This window comes from Falco peregrinus, chromosome 12, assembly GCF_023634155.1.
Source record: "Falco peregrinus isolate bFalPer1 chromosome 12, bFalPer1.pri, whole genome shotgun sequence".
NCBI classification, from domain to species: domain Eukaryota; kingdom Metazoa; phylum Chordata; class Aves; order Falconiformes; family Falconidae; genus Falco; species Falco peregrinus.
This window is the reverse complement of record NC_073732.1, coordinates 12,521,875-12,540,617: the sequence shown is the minus strand read 5'-3', so window position 1 is coordinate 12,540,617 and position 18,743 is coordinate 12,521,875. Positions and strand designations below refer to the sequence as shown.

The following is an 18,743-nucleotide window of genomic DNA, read 5'->3' as shown; positions in this document are numbered from 1 at the left end:
ATACAGCGAATTTTTATACCCTGTATTATTGTATTAAAACAGGGAATAAAATGTTCTTTGGACATTGGTATCCTTTTTCACTGTAACTTCCGTTTAACGGCTGAGGAGGGCTGTGATCTGAGCAAATATCTCTTGTCAGCTAGGAAACTGCCACTGGCGAAGATAGGGGAAAACCACTAAAAACAAGGCAGAAGTTACCCTTTATTTTAATAATGCTTAAAATGCTTGGGGCATACCCTTTTTTTATCAATGTAAAGGGAGAAACTTTTGAAGTTCCGGAAATCGTTCCTTTTCGTCTCACTCACAACATGGTTAATGGAATGGGTCCAATGGGAACAGAAGGTCTCTTCCGAAGAGCTTGTGAAGTCACAATGAGGCTTATGCGTGATCAAAGGGAGCCTCTAATGAGGTATGGCAACTGGGTTTGCTACAAACTCTGAAAAAGCTGTCTGTAGTCTAAACATCTTAAACAGTAACTGCTGGTGAATATGCCAGTCCCAGCATATGCCTGTTATGCAGCTCAGTCTTACTGTGGCATGCAGTTAAATATAAACAGAGATGATAAATACTCACTGCTAACTTTAGACTCCCATCAGTGCCCTTGCTTTGAAAATTAAATGTATTATATGTATCTTATCCTTTTTTTATTTTTTATTTACTTAGTGTCTTAAAGACTTTTATCCACGATCCTCTTGTGGAATGGAGTAAACCTGTTAAAGGGAATACAAAAGCACAGGTGAACGAAACTGGAGAAATTGTCAATGAAAAGGTTAGTTTAAAACGTATATAAAGTATCCAAATGTCAAATGTCCATTATGGTTGCAAGTTCAATATTTCCTAACTGAAATCTTAATGGTCTTGTTTTTTCTTTCATTTAAAAATTCTTCTGGTTATTTCTTCTTGATTATCTCTGTGTTCATAACTTTTATCCATAAAGAGACTATTTTATTGATGGAAAGTGGAATTTATCTATTAAAGCACGCAACAAAATACAGCCTGTAATTTAGTGTTACTAAATCAAGGAAAACATCAACAGAAGCAGTAGAATAGGCAAGGCTTTTGCTACCTCTCACTCTGACTGTTGCACAGTCCTCCACATTTATAGTGATGGTAACATCTGGAGTTCTTGCCACGCATATTTTTGTGCTTTTTATGAGTGGATGCTTATTACTGAATAAATACATGCCTGGTTACACGTCAAGGAATACTTGATTAAAATCAGGATTTCGTATGTACTGTTTCTTTTGTAGCTGCTGATAAACACGATATTGTTCATCCAAAATACGGCTTGTACAAGCTATAATATTTATTCTCTTTTCCCTTTGCAGAAAATCTGACTTGTCTCTTTTTGCTTTAAAAGGAATATTTAGTGAAAATAAGTATGTGTAATAGCAGATAAAACTTAAGGAGCACTGGTAAACATGGCAACTAAGTTAAGGACAAACTACAGTACTGAGGCTATATTACAACAAAGAACTGAACTGAGCTATTAGAGCACAGAAAATCTCCTGGTCTTCAAACAACTACTAACCAGGCTGTGTCTACATAACCTTTCTTATAGTTACAGGACCACCCACATAGCTGCATATATTAACTGTATTTTCTGGGTAGGTGCCAATGTTATGCTTAAGCTTTAAAAGAAAATGTGTAACTGGTAGAACTAGCTACTCAAGTGGGCCTTAAACCAGCTCATTTTGAGTTACTCATCTTCATTTTTAGTTGCTTATAATTTTGGCCTAAATTTTCCAGACTCGATACTTTCTTTAATTTTATCCAGAACTATGAGAATAAGGGTGGGAAGATTTTCCATTTATTTGAAAGTAATTGTATGAAATAAAGCATTCTAATGCTTTCAAATACATTTGCATAGCTTTTTCAGTCTTCTGGTAAATTTTACCTGTAAAAATGTAAGGCAAATGTTATAACTTGACCAATAATTTATGTATTGTAATGAATTATTTTAAAAAGTGAGTATCCTTTATTTTCAAAGTCACTGGTGTAGACACTTTTGTTTTCTATTAAATTAGCATACAGGTTTCAAACTGATCCTAATAAATACTTTTTTATTTTAAGAAGTGGAAGTTCAGGATTAGTAGCAGTATTTTTTTTTTCTTTGTTTACAGGCCAAAACCCATGTCCTTGATATAGAACAACGGCTGCAAGGTGTCATTAAGACTAGAAACAGGATAAAAGGACTACCCTTATCTATTGAAGGGCATGTTCATTACCTCATTCAAGAAGCAAGTGATGACAATCTGCTCTGCCAGATGTATATGGGCTGGGCTCCATATATGTGAAATCTGTTCACCTTGGAATATCATTCACAAGTGATGTAGCTATAATATTCTTGACAAGGTATTTATCAGTGATAACTGGTTGCTTCTGTTAATTTCTGATAGTGAGCAGCAGAACAGTCTTATGATCAATCCGAAATCTATGTAAAATTACACAAATATGCAAGTATACAAATATGCGGGTATGTTATACGTACACTTGCGGATCTGTGAGGTGTTACTGCTTAAGTTTTGTATACAAACAGAAGACAATACGTAACCACTGCTTAAAAATTAGACTGTGCAAGTCTCTGCAAGTTTCTTACTCTGACCATATGAAATTTTTTCATGTTGAAAGAATGTACTCTATGAAGTACTGTATGTTTTTGAAAGATTTTTCTCATTCAGCTGATTTGTAGATTACAAAATCTGACAACATTAAAGTTTTATACTGATATCGTGTGAAGTGGTTCTTAAAACTTTTTTCTAATTGCAGTTCAGAAGGGCTGTCTAACAGCAGTAGACATTTAATTTTGATTTCCTTTGACTTTCTTCCATATGGTCTGGCTATGTCTAGAAAAGCATTTGGGATCTTAATCTTACCATGAAGAAGCTGATGAAGTGTTAGTGTTCTGAAACAGTTTCCTTAGCCCTTGCCTGCGGTGCCAAGAAACGCTCCTGAAGGAAATGACACAAAGCTGTGAGTCAGAAGACCCTGTCAGTGGGGCTGTGACACCAGTGCAGCAGGCAGGGTATAGTCTCTGTGACTTAAACATAGATTGAGGCTCCTGGGAGGTCCAGACAGGCTCCCTCTTCCCTCCCTTGTAAAAAGCATGGCTATACTGTTTTGCCATTCTAGTCAATTCGTATCTGAAATTGATTCCACTTAAGAAAAAGTGTTTTGAGTGGCCAGGAGGGGGCCTGACCTACACTGACTGACTGACCCTGATGGTTGCTTCTCTGTACACCCAAGTTGTAGGGAACTGAGGAGGGAGATAAGGAAAAATTATACTTTTAGAGCAGGGTATAATTACAATTTTTATCCAGTACTTTTTCTGCTATTCTGAAAGACAGACCATGCTATTAGATGTTCATTGCTGTGATGCTGTCATGAGACACAATTCAGCTGAGCTCCAGTGGTGTTGGAGAGTGAATTTAAGCAATGGGTTTACAACTAGTTACAGTCGGTTTTGTTTCTTTGGGGAACTGGTGGGTCATCTAAAAGTGTTGGTAGTGCCTCATGAATGTGAAGATTTTTCTAGGTCTGATCTTTGCAACCTCCTGTGATCTTTTCTGTTGTGATGTGTGACTGCTGGGGTTATGCTACCCCTCACAGGCTTTACCATAACTGTTACACTACCGAGCGAATGGAACCTCGCAGGAACTGTTGCACCTGGTACCGCCAAGGGAGCTGCTGGCCGCTGTCACAGGCCCTGGCGCCGCCGCCCGCCGTGGGGGTCCCTGTGTGGGCCGCAGGGGCGACGCTTCCCGCGCTCCGCGCCGCTCTGCCCTGCCCGCCGCTCTCTATGGTCGGCGCGGGGCGCTCTGCGCGGCGCTCTATGGCGCGGGCGGCCCGGCTGTCAGTACGGCGCGCCGGAAGGAGGGCGGAGCGCGGCCCGCGGTTGTTTGGGTCCGGCGGGGCTGTGAGGGCGGCGGGGAGCGGTGGCCATGGGGGTCCCCAAGTTCTACCGGTGGATTTCGGAGCGGTACCCCTGCCTCAGCCAGGTGCTGAAGGAGCATCAGGTAAGCTGGGAGCGGAGCGCCGCTGCCTGCCGAGGCCCCGGCCCCGCTCCGCGCCGGGACGGAGCAGGGAGGGTCCGGGCTGGCCCCTCGGCGGGGCGGGGGAGCCGGCCCGGGGGGCTGACTCGGGGCCGGGGCTGGCTCGCTGAGGGACGTGTCGACGCGGGGCGGGCGGCGGTGCCTCCGGCTGCCCCTCGGCGAGCCCCGCCGTTCGGAGCGACCGAAAGTCGCGGGATGGCGGTGTGCAGCCGCTGGGAAGTGGCCGAGGCTGCGGAGCCCCTGCGAGCCTGAGCGGCCGAGCCGAGGCTGCCGTTAGTGCGCGGCGGTGCCGGGCGGCCGCGGCTGGGCTCAGCGGCGCAGGTATGCCCGCTCCTCCTTACGTGCAGGCAGCGTTTTCAGAAGCCCCCGAGCCGAACCACGAGGGAAAGCGCCCAGCCCGAGCGTTTCCCTGCCGTGGTGGTGGCCCGCCACTGGGCTTCCTCCTTTCGGTTTTGGTTGCCCGCCTGCCACTGGCCCTGCGCCCTCGGCGGCCCCTCGCCCCCCCCCCCATCGCCCCGGGTAGCAGCGGTGGGGGCTTCCCCCTCACCGGGCTCGGGAAAGGTACAGCTGCTGGGGCCCGTGGCACGGTAATGGCGAGGGACAGGTTTTACAGCCCTGCTGCGTTTCCTTGTTGTCGCTTGCGTCGGACGGTTTGTATTAGTAGTAAACCGAGGAGTGTGTTAAAGCCTGGAAAAGGAAAGGCACAAATACTGCTTTAGCAGTCAGGCAAAACAGTCTTGTTTTCAGGGAAATTGCGTTTGGTACCTGGTAAGTACAAGCTCTTAACTTTTCATTAACAACTGTCGTTATGGATGTGGCTTTATAGTCTGGGAAAGGAAGTTCTTAGGCAAGTTGGGTGATGATTGAAGAAGACCTGTTTGAGTGTTAACACGTTTATCCTAAACAGATAACATTTGAAAAGATTAAATAGTTGTATCAATGTATCTGAGGTGCCCTGCTCCAGTGATTCCAAACGTGGATGTTTGACCTACCTTTCTGGTTTCAGAGCAGTTTTGAAAACTTAGGTTTTTGCTTATGGTTTGTTGAATTTCAGTACGCTGTCTGATGTGGTCTGTGTAGCAAGGTGGCAGCAGCGTATGCTGGCTTTTCAGCTCTTTTGTTAAAAGCCTGGGCAGCTCGCTGAAATTGGTGGTAGCTTTAGACGTCTGAAGAACTGCACCGCAGCAACAGAGGAGTCAGCATGTGTCTGCTCTAACCCGGCGGGGGGGGGGGGGGGGGGGGGATAGCAGCAGGGGGTAGTACCCGTGATGTGTGCGGGAGGAGGCAGATGGAAAGCTTCAGAAAACCAAAAAACATAACCTTAAGTATGCTAATGTTACTCTGTAGTTAGTCTGTCAGAAAACTAGGTGATGTTGTTAGTTTACAAGGATACTCTGTATAGAAGAGGGAAATGTCTAGATTGTTATCTGTTATGTTAAGCCTCAGCAGTTGCATGTATTCTCATTCTTCCTTTCCTCTGCCAGACCTCTTGAATATACAGACTGACATGTACTAGCATTTGGATTAGGATTCTTGTTTGCTATTACAGAAAAAACTGCCCAGAGCAAAAGGCAATTTCTATGTAAAACACATCATTATTTTGAATTTGTGTTATAGCTGTGTTTCTTGAAAGGCCATATGTTTTCCATATATAAGCTACTTCCATATAAAAGCTTAAGTTTTCGCGTCTTTGGAATGCTGCCTGTGCAATGCCTTGTTCTCTTCTTAACTAAAAGTGGTGCCTGTGTGGATGATGTGTTTGAGTATGTTGAGAGCAGTTTGGTTACTGAATTTAGCTGTACTGAAGATCATTATGCATAGTAGAAGACTAGTTATTGCAGGTGACTGGAGATGCTTCCCAATTCTGCCTCTTGTTTCTTCTCTTCATCATTCCTCTTTCTGAAACAGTGTTATGTTTTTCTTGCATCTGGGATGATAAATACAATTCAAATAACATGCCTTTCAAAATTATGTAAAGATATGTCAGTAGCAATAGTACAGGAAATGATAAAAAGTTAGCAGAGCCTTTTTCCAGCTATAATGCTGGTAGGATTTTTATGAATGGTCATGTTGGCAGATTAAAGAATAGATATGTGGCTTTTGTGTATGTTTGGTGGGTTTTGGTAACAAAAAGCTAGATAATGGCCCCTTTGCTTCATACCTTTAACAGTGTGCTCTATATGTTGCTTGTGTACATTGGGGGGAGGTTTTTTTCTTTTAAAGGAAGTTGGAATGCTACAGATAAGGCTGTTAGAAGAACAGATAGCTAAACAAAACAACTACGTTTAGAAAGCATGGGAAATAAAATGATATTACTGGTAACTCTACTGCTTTTGGTGATAATTGCCACTCTCAACTCACAGGTGGCTCTTAGCACAGAGAAACAAGCAGCATGCAGTGGTCATGGTAGGAGCTGGTTAACAGGGGGAGAGCCCTAAAGCTTCTTCAGCTGGCTTTGCTCTTGAAGGGCTGTTGGAAACTGCATACTGTACTCAGTTTTGTAGATTTTGTTGTCTATAGTACAGCTATGCAGGACTGAATCAGTGAAATGTGTGGAGATATTAAAAAAATCCTGAAAAACATGATTTTTATTTGCTTTTCCCTTATACAAATGTAGAAGATTGGCTGAGCCCAGGGGACGGAAGTCCTGAGGTACTGGAAACAGTCAGAAATAGGATAGGAATCTGTTCAGCTGACTTTCTTCACTAGGAAAATCATCATAATGGATTGCAAGTGCAGACAAACCTGTAACCGGTCAGGATATTCTTAGCCCATTGGCGTGCAGTAAGTTCCAAGGAGGTCTTCCCACCTCAGCTTGTTTCCAGAGTTCGTTATGCCCAGTCACACCTTGGGCAAGGATTGCGTTGCTTCAGCTGCCATCACTGAGTGGGTACTAACTGTGGCTTTTGTAGATTCCAGAATTTGACAACTTATATCTGGACATGAATGGCATTATACATCAGTGTTCACATCCAAATGATGATGATGTACACTTCAGAATCTCAGAAGATAAGATTTTTGCTGATATTTTTCACTATTTGGAAGTACTGTTTCGCATTATTAAACCAAGGAAGGTTTTCTTCATGGCAGTTGATGGAGTGGCTCCAAGAGCAAAAATGAATCAGCAGCGTGGGAGACGTTTTCGGTGAGAATATTTGTACTTGCTCTGTCTTTAGGATAGTAAACTCCTTAAAAAACCACGTTTCCTTAAATGTATGCCGTGAAAGTAAAATATATTATAAGTGGTCGTGCCTTTGACAGTAGCTTTAATTTTTAGTTAAATGAGGGTAAGTACCTGTAAAAGTTTAATACTTAAAATCAGGATTCCAAAAAGGAAAGTTTGCTTGCTACTTAAATTTTTCTCTGTGTATGCAGGACTTGGGGATGGGGGGAGCTTTTTTCCTGTGAAATTTGCTGTGAAATAGATCTGCAAGTGGAGCTCTTACAGATGTCTCTGATGGTTTCATAACCTGTGAGAGTCTTTGGTATTTGTGAATGCCAATTATAGATACACCTTTTTTGGTAACTATTGTAGAATTTTCTTTGACAGTCGCAGAAGAATTTAAGTTTCTAATGAAACTCTGGTTTCCATTTGATACCAGTTAGCAAGCTAGCTCAAATACAGAGCTGCAAGTAGATTTCATAGTGTTAAGAATTACATTAATGTTTTGGGAGATGTGGAAGCTTCTTTGAAGACTGCTGTGAGGAAAGAACGCCAGTAGTCAGGCAGTACAGGGATGGTGAGTGAAATGTGACAGAAACAAACTGGGGGAAAGGGACAAGAGAAGATGTTTTGAAGCTACTGAGGTTTTTTGGTGGGTTTTGGTTTATTCTGTTTTGGTTGGTTTTGTGGGGTTTTTTTTAAGGAAAAAAGGTTGAGAGGAGGAAGAGATTAAGAAAGGGAAAACTGGAATGGAATTGAGAGGAGGACAAAAATCTAAGACCTTGGTGGCTTCTCTTTCTCTGGTTCAAAGTGTTTATAAAATCCTTGGCCCAGAAAGGCTAGGACGATGTTTCTTTCTTTCTTACCAGTGCTAATTGTTTGTTCACCTCTCCTGTCTCTGTGGTATTCCAAACTTGCGGCTTTGTTTAACTACATTACCATTATTCTGAGGTGCATTTTCAGATGTTTAGATCCTGAGTATTCCTGATGTTTCAACATTAATTTGCTTTCATTGTGATCAGACATTGAATGATCATCTTGGTAATCTAAATATTAACTGTATCTGGGTTATGACATTATCATCATTACTGAGGGGCAGGGGGAAGCTATTTTTAAGCGTTCGAGTTGTATCACAAACAGGTTTCAAACTCTATTCAGGAGTTAAATTTCTCTTCCCCTCAACCCCTTTTTTTTTTCTTCTTAAACACTTTCTAAAAAATCAATTTATTTGTATTTTTTTCAGTAAAGCTTTACTTAGGATATTAACATTTGAATATGATGATTCTTTGTCTGCTCCCTCTCTAACTCTGTTTTCTTTTAGATCAGCAAAAGAGGCAGAGGACAAAATAAGAAAGGCATTAGAAAAGGGAGAAACTCTCCCTACAGAAGCCAGATTTGACTCCAACTGTATTACACCAGGTAAGACAATTTGTTAAGCATTAAATTTAAGTATTTAGATTTATGGTTTTGCATCTGTATTTTGGTACTATTTTCCTATTTTAAGGCTTTTTTTTTAAAAAAAAAGGACAGAATTGATAAAGGCTCACACAAGTTGAGAACAGAAGTCTTAATAACTTGTAGCAGGGTTGTAATATTGCTTCATTCTAAATAATTTTTAGATTGCTATGGAAAAAATGAAACCTCTTAGGAAAAAAACCAACAGCTGTCCCCTTCATTTCTTGTAGAATTTTTTTATTGAGTTTTTTTATTAATACTTTGGTATGTACATGGAATTTTGAATAACTAGAGAAAAGCTTTGTGTTTAACATGGATTTCTATTTCCAGGAACTGAATTCATGGCTAGATTGCATGAGCATCTTAAATATTTTGTAAATATGAAGATTTCCACAGACAAATCCTGGCAAGGAGTAACAGTCTACTTATCAGGCCATGAGGTCATTGTATTTATTAATAATTTATTTTAAATACATTTATATTTTATAGAAAAGTACTTACTGATTAATTTGGGATTTTTTCGTTTGTCTGCAGACTCCAGGGGAAGGTGAGCATAAAATTATGGAGTTTATCAGATCAGAGAAAGCAAAGCCCCATCACGATCCAAACACAAGACACTGTCTCTATGGCTTAGATGCTGACTTGGTATGTGCAATTAAAATAATACAAACAACAGAAGTTTATAAAGTGTGTGTGTCTTTTGATGTCTTCCTAAGCACATAGGGTTCTAAAATGTTATTAAGCAAGCACATAGTTTTGCATTACTGCAAGCTTTTGAATTTGTAATGAAACAGAAAAGCAAAATTTCTTGATACTGCTCGAATCTTTAGTAACGGTTTAAAAAAAGATAATGAAGTAAGACCTTTCTAATATCTCTTTGTAATAGATTATGCTGGGATTAACAAGTCATGAGGCACACTTTGCGCTCTTAAGAGAAGAAGTCAGATTTGGTGGTAAAAAATCTCAAAGGTGAACTGATTTAACTTTACTCTTATTTTATATATGATGAAATAAAATCCAAAAGATACTGGGTGACTGAAACAGGGTTTTTTATTGATTGCATACTGAATTAATAGTCTTAGTTTCTTTGAGTGTTAGAAAATCCATTAAATTCGAGAAATCAACTTGTTAAATTGTGCATATGAATTAGTTTATAGAAGAAAATGTATGCTGTCAGGACAGCTTATAAAAAAAAACAATCCGTAGAGCACTGGTGTGGTGTGGTGTTCTTTCTTCGTTTTATGAATGGAGCAGCCCAGGCTATACTGTCATTGTCTCCATAGTTGTTTTATGCAGATACTGACTTTTAAAAATGTATTTATTTCTCTGATGTTTTGTGGATATAAGTAAATTTACTAAGATAATTACTAAAATAAACTCTCTTAAAGTGACTGACTGGATGCTCCTATTCTGTATTTGCCCATTTGAAGGAGCTAACTTGTGGGCTGTAATCAGTTAGGACAAGATAATTTGTTCAGAACTGTGTAGGTACGTGGAGCTATTCTGAAGTAATAGACAAATTAATTTTATAACTGTTACTGTGGCTAGGTTCCTTCTGTGAAGGACCTTAAGCATGTATTTGGTGGATAAAGGGAGAAGGTGGAAGAGATAGAAATAGACTTTTCTGATACAAAAAGGGTTTTTGATAATACAGTGATAAGTCATATAAATGTTGAGATAAGTGCATCATTTTTTGCTAATAAACAACTTTTTGTTGCCAAGGGCAATGTGATAAACATCAGAAATAAGTGTTATTTTCACGGTCTTCCACAGTCAACTTCATTAATGCTCATTCTATTAATAGTGTTGGTATGTGACATTGCAACGTTTATAAGAGACTAAGGAAAAGAAAAATGTCAGCTTTCCCTTTTAAAAAGTAAAATAATATAAAATAAAAGTGTGATGACTTTTTGAGGAGCTAATTAAATATAGTATGAAATCAAAAGGCAAGGTGTCATTATTTACTCCCCCCCCCCAGCATTGTTCTGTATTTGGTTCCTGTTATGATTTCTGGATAATGCTGCTTATTACAGGAATTTACTTCTGGAAGCTACAGGAATTGCCTTCTGTCAATATTGTCACTTTATGAGTACTTACAGTTGCAAATTTGAAGATTCTAAAAATGCGTCCAAATTAATAACTGTCAGCAATTTCTTGACTGAGAGAGATGATTTGTTTTACCAGGATTTTCAAGTCCAGTGCAATGAAGAATAAGGGGCAAAATGTCTCTAGAGTCTTAGAGCATAATCTGGATTTGCCAAAGTTTTTTAATACCAATACGAAAATTACATTTAGAAAGTGACAGAATTGGGTCTGAAGTTCTGTGCAGCCCAATGTAGCTCAGAGTTCGTCTTAGTAGTCTTCATATAAGCTTGTGTATCACACACATCTACCTCAGAGGATTTTTGCCAGAATCTACTGTGTATTTGTGAATACACAGGTGTTTATGCTGGTTTGTCATTGGAGGTGGTCCCAGCTAGCTATGGTATGCACAAGGTGAAATAGTCCTTTATGAAGAATTTAAAATATATCAGTCTTTAGCTCATTAATCTTTCGGTGTAGGTATTAACTGATTTTGGCCGAATGTTGGCTTAGGTATTAAGTAATTTTAGTGAAGAAAGGAAAAGAAGGCGTAATATATGTTGACTAATCTATGCCATAAGCAAACAGTAGGTTTGTCTTTTTTTGTGTGCTGTGCTGAAGCCACTAGATAATACATATGGAGCATATTTTCAATTTGAGCATATTCTTTTTTTTTACATGAAGCATTTTAAATGACTGCAAATGTAACCCAGCCCATTTAGACATGAATCTGTGTACTCTCTGTGTACCCAGACTAGTTGTAAAATACCTTAAAATTTGTTGGATTTGGTGCAGCATTAGGTTAAGTGGTCCCTTTTTTTGGACAATGGGATAATTACTTAGGAAATAGTTAATGCAACATGGAACTCCACAAAGATGCCCTGCTTTCTCTAAGTTAGCTGTTTTCCATATGACACAGAAACATCAGAAGACTACTGCAAAACTTTATAGACTTGAACCAGATGAATCCTAAAATAGATTCAAAGACATGTTTGTATGCTATTTTGCTATTTCTTCTGCAAAGATACAATCCTAGTAAGATTATTTGGTTTTAGGTAACCTTCAAATTATTAAATATTCATGTTAAAAGTGTTTTTATAAATAATTAACTTATTGTTTTGAATAATTTATAGAGCATGTGCACCAGAGGAAACAACGTTTCATTTACTGCACTTGTCATTGATGAGAGAATACATTGATTATGAATTTTCACCAGTAAAAGTAAGTTCTAATGGATCCGTGATTTAAAAAATGTGTGAAGTCTGTTTATACAAACATGATAATAAAAATTATACTCCTGTGTTTTTTTCTTCCCACCTCCAGGATAAGATTTCCTTTGAATATGATATTGAAAGGATAATAGATGATTGGATCTTAATGGGTTTCCTTGTAGGAAATGATTTTATTCCTCATCTACCTCATTTACACATTAATCATGATGCACTGCCGCTACTTTATAGAACATACATGGCTATCTTGCCGGAACTGGGAGGTAAGAACACTAAGTTCAGTTGTGGAAATTAGAAACGTTAACATTCCTGCCTTAATATTTATTGACCCTTTTAGCCATGTTAGAATGTTTAGCATTTATTACACTTTCTTCAGACAGCTAGCAAGATTACATTCTATTACCTGTGGGGCATTTAGATTGAAATTTTAAAATGGTTAAATTGTTAATTTGGAAAACATACTTTATTTTCCCAATAGGTTACATTAATGAAAATGGGCATCTGAATTTAAAACGCTTTGAGAAATATCTCGCAAGATTGTCAGATGTAAGTACCTTCAAAATTGTACTGTATAGAATGATATAGTTTGTTGAATATAACCTCAATATAGTTCCCTAAAATAAACCATGCTTTAGTTTTAATGGGCTGTTAAATAACTGTGTTTTACAAGTGGTTCAATCAGCTGTTTTATTACTTAACTGATGAATTTAGATCAGTTGTTGTCTGATCTTATCATAACATAAAAGATTGAAATGTTTGACCTGTGCTTTAGCCAGCATCTTTTAGTACTTAAGTCAATGAGGACTGCTCAGTAGAATCATGGTCCTCGATGCTCATTGAATAATGAGCAGCAGTGCTGGGGAAAGCGTGCTGCAGGCAGCAATATTCTTCACTTCCCCTGCTGGTCAGTTTCTTGTGGGGTAAGCTATGTCTGAAGATCTTGGAGAGCAATATTTTTTGCAGGTTTTTCATGAAGATCACTAGTTAAGTGGAACGAAGCATTAGCATCTCTCAGAGGCAGGCATCAGCATCCTTTGTGAACTAACTGGCATGCAGGAGGCAGTTCTGTCTAGTGCCACTGCAGTAATCCATCCTAGACATGAGAAAAGGTATAGGCCATATAGAAATTGAAAGGTCTGTCTTCTGCTGAGCTTGGAATGAGGAAGTTAATCTGCTGTCCCTGCTTCAGCCTTGTCTTCTGTTACTTGGGTAGAACTATGAAAGTAATGTGTGTGTGATACCAGACTATATTCTATATACATCTGTTATTTCTAGAGTTGATAGTGAAGTGTGGAAACTGAAAGAAAACAAATTATGGCGTGGGTATATGTTATGCATTGCTAAGAAAAAAGATTTTTTTAACTTTAATTTATGAGTTTATTTGTAGCTCTAGGACAAAATGTTTATGTATGAATAACTCTAGATGTAATCTAACGCACATACAAAAAGACATTGTTAATTTAGCACTGTAAATTTGGCATCCCTCAGATATTTCTAAACTTTAATCTTTCTGCACAGTTTGATCGTGAACACTTCAGTGAAGTCTTTGTAGACCTAAAATGGTTTGAAAGTAAAGTAGGCAATAAATACCTCAACGAGGCAGCTGGTATTGCAGCAGAGGAAGCCAGAAAAAATAAACAAAAGAAACAAAAGGTTAGTATTCTACATGCACAATTTTGGAAATGAAAATGTTACTTTTTGCAAATCAATAATCTCACCTTAGACAAATTAAATGACATAAACCTCTGTGGTGAGATTTTCTGAGATCAGGGAAGACAGTAAAATGTAACTGCCTGTATTGTATTGCATTGGTGGTTGAGTGGTGAAATGGCTAAGTCAAAGTCAGGTTTTCATGATTTTTGGAATCTTGTAAATCCGTAACTCAATGTCAACTTATCTGTTGGTCAACAGCAGCAAAACTTAGTTCTGGGAGAGTTAGGGTCAAGCTGGCTATGCTTTACTTCCAGCACATAGCCTGCTGGAAACTTTCTGTATTTCAGGTACTCTGGTAGATCATTCATGTATGTCTTGGTATTGGCCGACTATTTGACAATGAACAGATAAACAGTAATTTCATTGGTGTGAGCTATCTTAGATTTGTTATTAAACTTGCAGTTCTCTACATATAACTAATTAATAAGGAAGAGCACCTTTCTCTGTATCCTGATGCTGCCCCACTGTCATGTTCCCTACCACCACCTCCACTTCAATATATGCCTTCCGCAGAGCATAGAATAGCAGCAAGAAATTCCTTCACGTTTAACCTGTCACTGTAGATCGTTACTCTGTTCCTTAGTACAGTTTGTGGTTTGTAAGAGCAAGATACTAGCTCTTCCTTTAATAAGATATGCTCTATTTGTGGTTGTTCTCTTATTTGCCACACGAGTTTGGAGCAGCTGTGTAGTGTTAGGTAGCCATCGTGAGTGATCCTGTGAATGGCAGCAACAGTCAGGAGCTTGTGTATCTCACTTACAGGGGAAGAGAGCTGACTTAGTGATTCTCCTTATTGAAAGCTACTCAGTGCTGTACGCAGAAGACTGTGTAGTGTGAGAATGAAGTGCGTGTTTGGCTTGTTTGACTCGAAACTGCAATTTCTCGTATCTTTACTTTCCCACAAAAATAATTTGAACTCTTAAGAATTTACTGATGAATAATCTGACAGTGTACTGGTGCTGTAGCACAATGCATGATGTAGGTAAAAATGCTTATGTGTGTACTGCACAGTTCTGGAAATAGTTGTGTTTTGGAAAACAAATATTCAGGGTTTTTTTAAAGGTAGCTAAGGTTTTATTTGAGACTGCTCCTTTGTTTGATCTGTCTTTTTGTCTGATGTAATTGCCTACGGAAAATGATTTTAAGAGAAGGAAGTGTAGTGGGGTTTATACTAAAAAATAATAATATTTGTACATCTTGATTATAGCATTTTGAGTTGTAGATTATATGGTTGTGAATGAGGTATGTGCATATTAACCTTAATTTTTACTTTATCTCAAATATTCACTTAATAGGGTCAGGAAAATTCTATATGTTTGGCTGTTTTAGAAAAAAACGAAGGTGAAGTGACTCCCAAAAGTAAGTGCAAATAACTTTTCTATATACATATAACAAAAAACTTTTTAATTTGTGTATAGATTTGGAGGATCTGTAAGAATTTTGTGTCAGAGATGAGAGTCATTTAAATTAAAGAGTTACGTAGTCAGCTATCAGGAAATGGAACTGCACATCACTGGCTTATGGTTAGAGGGAACGGGGCTAAAGCTTTTGCAGTGCTCCTTACCGGACTAGTATTTCCATGATGAATTAAAGGAATGCCTTAGCAAATCTTCAATAACATTAGGTTTTTGATAATTGTATGCCTACGTATTTTGTTGTATAGGTGGGGACAAATGAACAGATTTTTATATGGCTTTGGGGTTTCAGGTTGTGTTGATTATGTTTTTCAAATAATTCCACTTGTAGGAAATGTCTTCTGCTCATGTTTTGAAATTGAATGGAAAAAATATATCAATATTACTCTACGATATAAGATGATGTTGCTGAAAAAAGACTAAATTTTGAAATGTAATGCTTTCTTAAATTATTTTCTCATGGTTTATATTCTCTTCTCTGCTCTTGTAATTGGGCTACAAAATGCATTGCCTATCTTTAAAGGAGAAAAAAGGTTCCAGATTCTCTTAGGGTAAAGATTCTGTTTGAGTGTTTCATGTTACTTTCAGCACAGTGAAGGTATGAGCACCTATAACTGTGAATTGAGGAACAAAGTTAAGGCATTATGTCAAAACTGAATGTCCTCAAACCTTATTGCAGTAGAGAAGTGAATGTTAATCCTTTTATTTATCTTTTTTCATGACTCCTCTTCAGCTGTGTTGGAAGATGAACCAGAAGATGATGATCTGTTTGAAACTGAGTTTAGGCAATACAAAAGAACATACTACATGACTAAAATGGGTGTAGAAGTAGTTTCTGAGTAAGTGTATGCTTTTTTCTTTCTTTTTTTCTTTTGTTAATTTTCTTTTTAAACACCAAAGACAAGTCATTGCCGATTTCGAATACAAGGCAGAATATTCATCCACTGTAGCAGAGAACACATGGCAGTGTCCTGCAGTGGTGATGCTTTTGACTAATGCAAGAAGAGCTACAAGTCAAGTTTTCTGTAACAAGTATTTGCTGAACAGAAAGAAAATAGCCATTAGTATTAAATGAATCTAGAAAACCATGGTCTTACTAGCTTCCCAAAATGCTCTGTCTTCATCCCTATGTACAAGGGGCTAAGTAGTTTTTATATACCCGTGGAAATGAGAAAAACTAGTAAGTATATTTCCGTTTTCTTTTAAGTGACTTCTTGGCTGATCAAGCTGAATGTTACGTCCAGGCAATACAATGGATTTTGCATTATTATTACCATGGAGTTCAATCATGGAGCTGGTAAGAAAAATTGTCAAATGAGAAATTGCTTAAAGATTGAGTGATATTTCATCTTGTATGCTGGGAACATTTACTGTAGTTCTCTTTGTTTCTGACATGTGAACACTGCTGTGCTATAATCGGGTAACTTAAGAAGTTTTTTTCCTGCAGGTATTATCCTTATCATTATGCACCTTATCTGTCAGATATTCGCAACATCAGCGAACTCAAAATCAAATTTGAACTGGGAAAACCTTTCATGCCATTTGAACAGCTTCTTGCTGTACTTCCAGCAGCTAGCAAAGATCTGCTGCCTAAATGCTACCAGGTAGGATTTAGAATTAAATTGCATTTATCTATAGCTTACTTCGAAATAAAGCAGACAGCTAGTAACTCCTTCTTTGATACTTTTGCATGTCCACTTAATTATAGTCTGCCTCTACATTTTAGGTGCATGGTTAAATACTTCTTATTAGTCTTAGTACATTGTAAAGTTAGTAATAAATAAAAAATTCTGCATTGCTAAGCAACTGCAGACTAGGGTAGTTAAATGATAAATGTTGAATTCCCCTTCAGGCTTGAATTGGTTTTAATACCAGCCTTCCTCTATCTCTTCCTAAAATTAGTGCTAAATTTTCTCTGATACTGTTTAATTCATCTATTGTATTTTTCTAGCATTTGATGATTAGTCAAGACTCTCCTATTATAGAATATTATCCACCGGATTTTAAAACTGACCTGAATGGAAAACAGCAAGAATGGGAAGCTGTAGTATTAATCCCGTTTATTGATGAGGTAAATTCTTTCAACATGTGCTGTCTATAAAAACTATATAACAAATCTGCTGAACTTCTTAATCAGCAGTTAGGCATGCAATTAAATGGAAGTTTAAATTAAACTTGATAAGACCACAAAAAATGTAGACATTTGCTGTCTAGAGAGTAAGAGGCTAGATGAAGTTACCACAAGCAAACTTAGCTGCAGGTGACAGAAGTCTTAAATAAGGGATGTGGACTTTTTGTTGTTTGTTCATGTTTTTAATCAGCTATTCAAATACTTCTCAGATTCTTTGAGAAAAAAATTCTATTCTTTTATATGCATAAAAATACAGAATGTCTGTGAGTAAGCTAAAAGAAATACTTGGAAAAAAACCCTGTCTTTTTACAGAAAATCTCTGTATGAACACCAGTAATGGATAGAAAGCTAAGTACAAATCAAACAGTAAAACATTAACCAAGAGGAATAAAATAGTAACATTTTCCTTTTGCATATGGGATAACAGTATTATATACGTTGTTGCAATATCTTTTATCAGATTAAGTTTGAGCACATCAAAGAGTGGATGAAAACAAAGAGTGCAGATTAGATGTTATGATACACACAGGTGGTGGTGTGTGCCTATCAATTGTTTCCATAGCTTGCAGTGAGAGTTGACAGGACTTAGTCTTCTACAAAAGACAAGAGTTGCTACTTGAATGACCCATAAAGTTTTGAAGCCTTTTCAATAGTTATTTTGCAGAATTTTATGATAACATCTAAAATATTTTTTGTATTTCTTTATATATTAAATGTAAAAGGCAAAATATGACTAGCCTTTGGGAACATATTTGTAAAAATAGAATCTTTATTCTCCAGAACAATTCCATTGTAATTGTCCTATTTTTGTCAGAGAGCTGCAACATGAGGAAGGGTGAGGCTGCAATTAGAAAAGTTAAAACATTAACCAGAAAAATGCAGGTATCCACTTTCCCAGTATAGACATCTCCATGCTAATTTTTGTTGCCGGTTTCACATACACTAATTTCTCTAAAATTTAGAAACGACTGCTGCAGGCCATGGAATCCTGTAATAAGTGCCTAAAAGAAGAGGAGAAACGAAGAAATACTCACAGTGCTTGCTTGATGTACTGGTATGACAAAGATGCAGAGTTCCAGTACATGTCACCATGGCCAGAGAAATTCCCCGCAATAGAAAGATGTCATACAAGGTACCACAGGCATAACTGTTTTAGAGTAGACTAAAAGTAGTCGGAATACTTCTATTAGCATTTTAATGAAAGCCTGTATATGCCAATAAGTTGAAGTAGATTTTACCTGCTGTGGATGGCACAGTAGAAGTATTTGTCCCTTTTCTTCAAATGTTACTTTTCAGGACAGATGGAACTAATGTTAAGTGGCATGAACGCTGTATAGAATTACTAAACTTTGTGTGACATGGAGGATGAAAGACTGGTACAGATATCTGATAATAGTGATGATCTATCAGCACACTAATTCCAGACCTTTTGTAAAAAAAATGCAGGCATTTGGATCCAGTGCAGAGAGTTGCACACAAATGTGTTTTTCTCTCTCCTCTCAC

The 18,743-nt window shown here is 38.0% G+C and overlaps 2 protein-coding genes across 10 annotated transcripts in view; both read left to right on the top strand.

Annotated features, from left to right (window-relative positions):
- The window catches only part of ATR (ATR serine/threonine kinase), a 42,730-nt gene extending 39,998 nt beyond the window's left edge, over positions 1-2,732 (top strand). For all 3 annotated transcript variants that reach the window (XM_055817102.1, XM_027787182.2, XM_027787183.2), the window contains 3 exons: positions 258-409; positions 664-769; positions 2,124-2,732. In XM_055817102.1, the coding sequence (XP_055673077.1) occupies positions 258-409; positions 664-769; positions 2,124-2,297 (432 nt within the window). In that variant the 3' untranslated portion in view covers positions 2,298-2,732. The remainder of the gene's footprint in view (positions 1-257; positions 410-663; positions 770-2,123) is intronic.
- A 1,128-nt stretch (positions 2,733-3,860) lies between these two features.
- Positions 3,861-18,743, top strand: part of XRN1 (5'-3' exoribonuclease 1) — a 41,340-nt gene continuing 26,457 nt past the window's right edge. For all 7 annotated transcript variants that reach the window (XR_008749328.1, XR_008749329.1, XM_055816812.1 and 4 more), the window contains exons 1-16: positions 3,861-4,016; positions 6,965-7,197; positions 8,537-8,634; positions 9,001-9,110; positions 9,205-9,315; positions 9,557-9,639; positions 11,886-11,973; positions 12,076-12,244; positions 12,460-12,527; positions 13,500-13,634; positions 14,990-15,053; positions 15,843-15,948; positions 16,317-16,406; positions 16,557-16,713; positions 17,061-17,180; positions 18,203-18,372. Coding sequence is in view for 5 of the 7 variants with exons in the window: in XM_055816812.1 (XP_055672787.1) it covers positions 3,942-4,016; positions 6,965-7,197; positions 8,537-8,634; positions 9,001-9,110; positions 9,205-9,315; positions 9,557-9,639; positions 11,886-11,973; positions 12,076-12,244; positions 12,460-12,527; positions 13,500-13,634; positions 14,990-15,053; positions 15,843-15,948; positions 16,317-16,406; positions 16,557-16,713; positions 17,061-17,180; positions 18,203-18,372 (1,877 nt within the window). In the remaining 2 variants the exon portion in view is untranslated. The remainder of the gene's footprint in view (positions 4,017-6,964; positions 7,198-8,536; positions 8,635-9,000; positions 9,111-9,204; positions 9,316-9,556; positions 9,640-11,885; positions 11,974-12,075; positions 12,245-12,459; positions 12,528-13,499; positions 13,635-14,989; positions 15,054-15,842; positions 15,949-16,316; positions 16,407-16,556; positions 16,714-17,060; positions 17,181-18,202; positions 18,373-18,743) is intronic.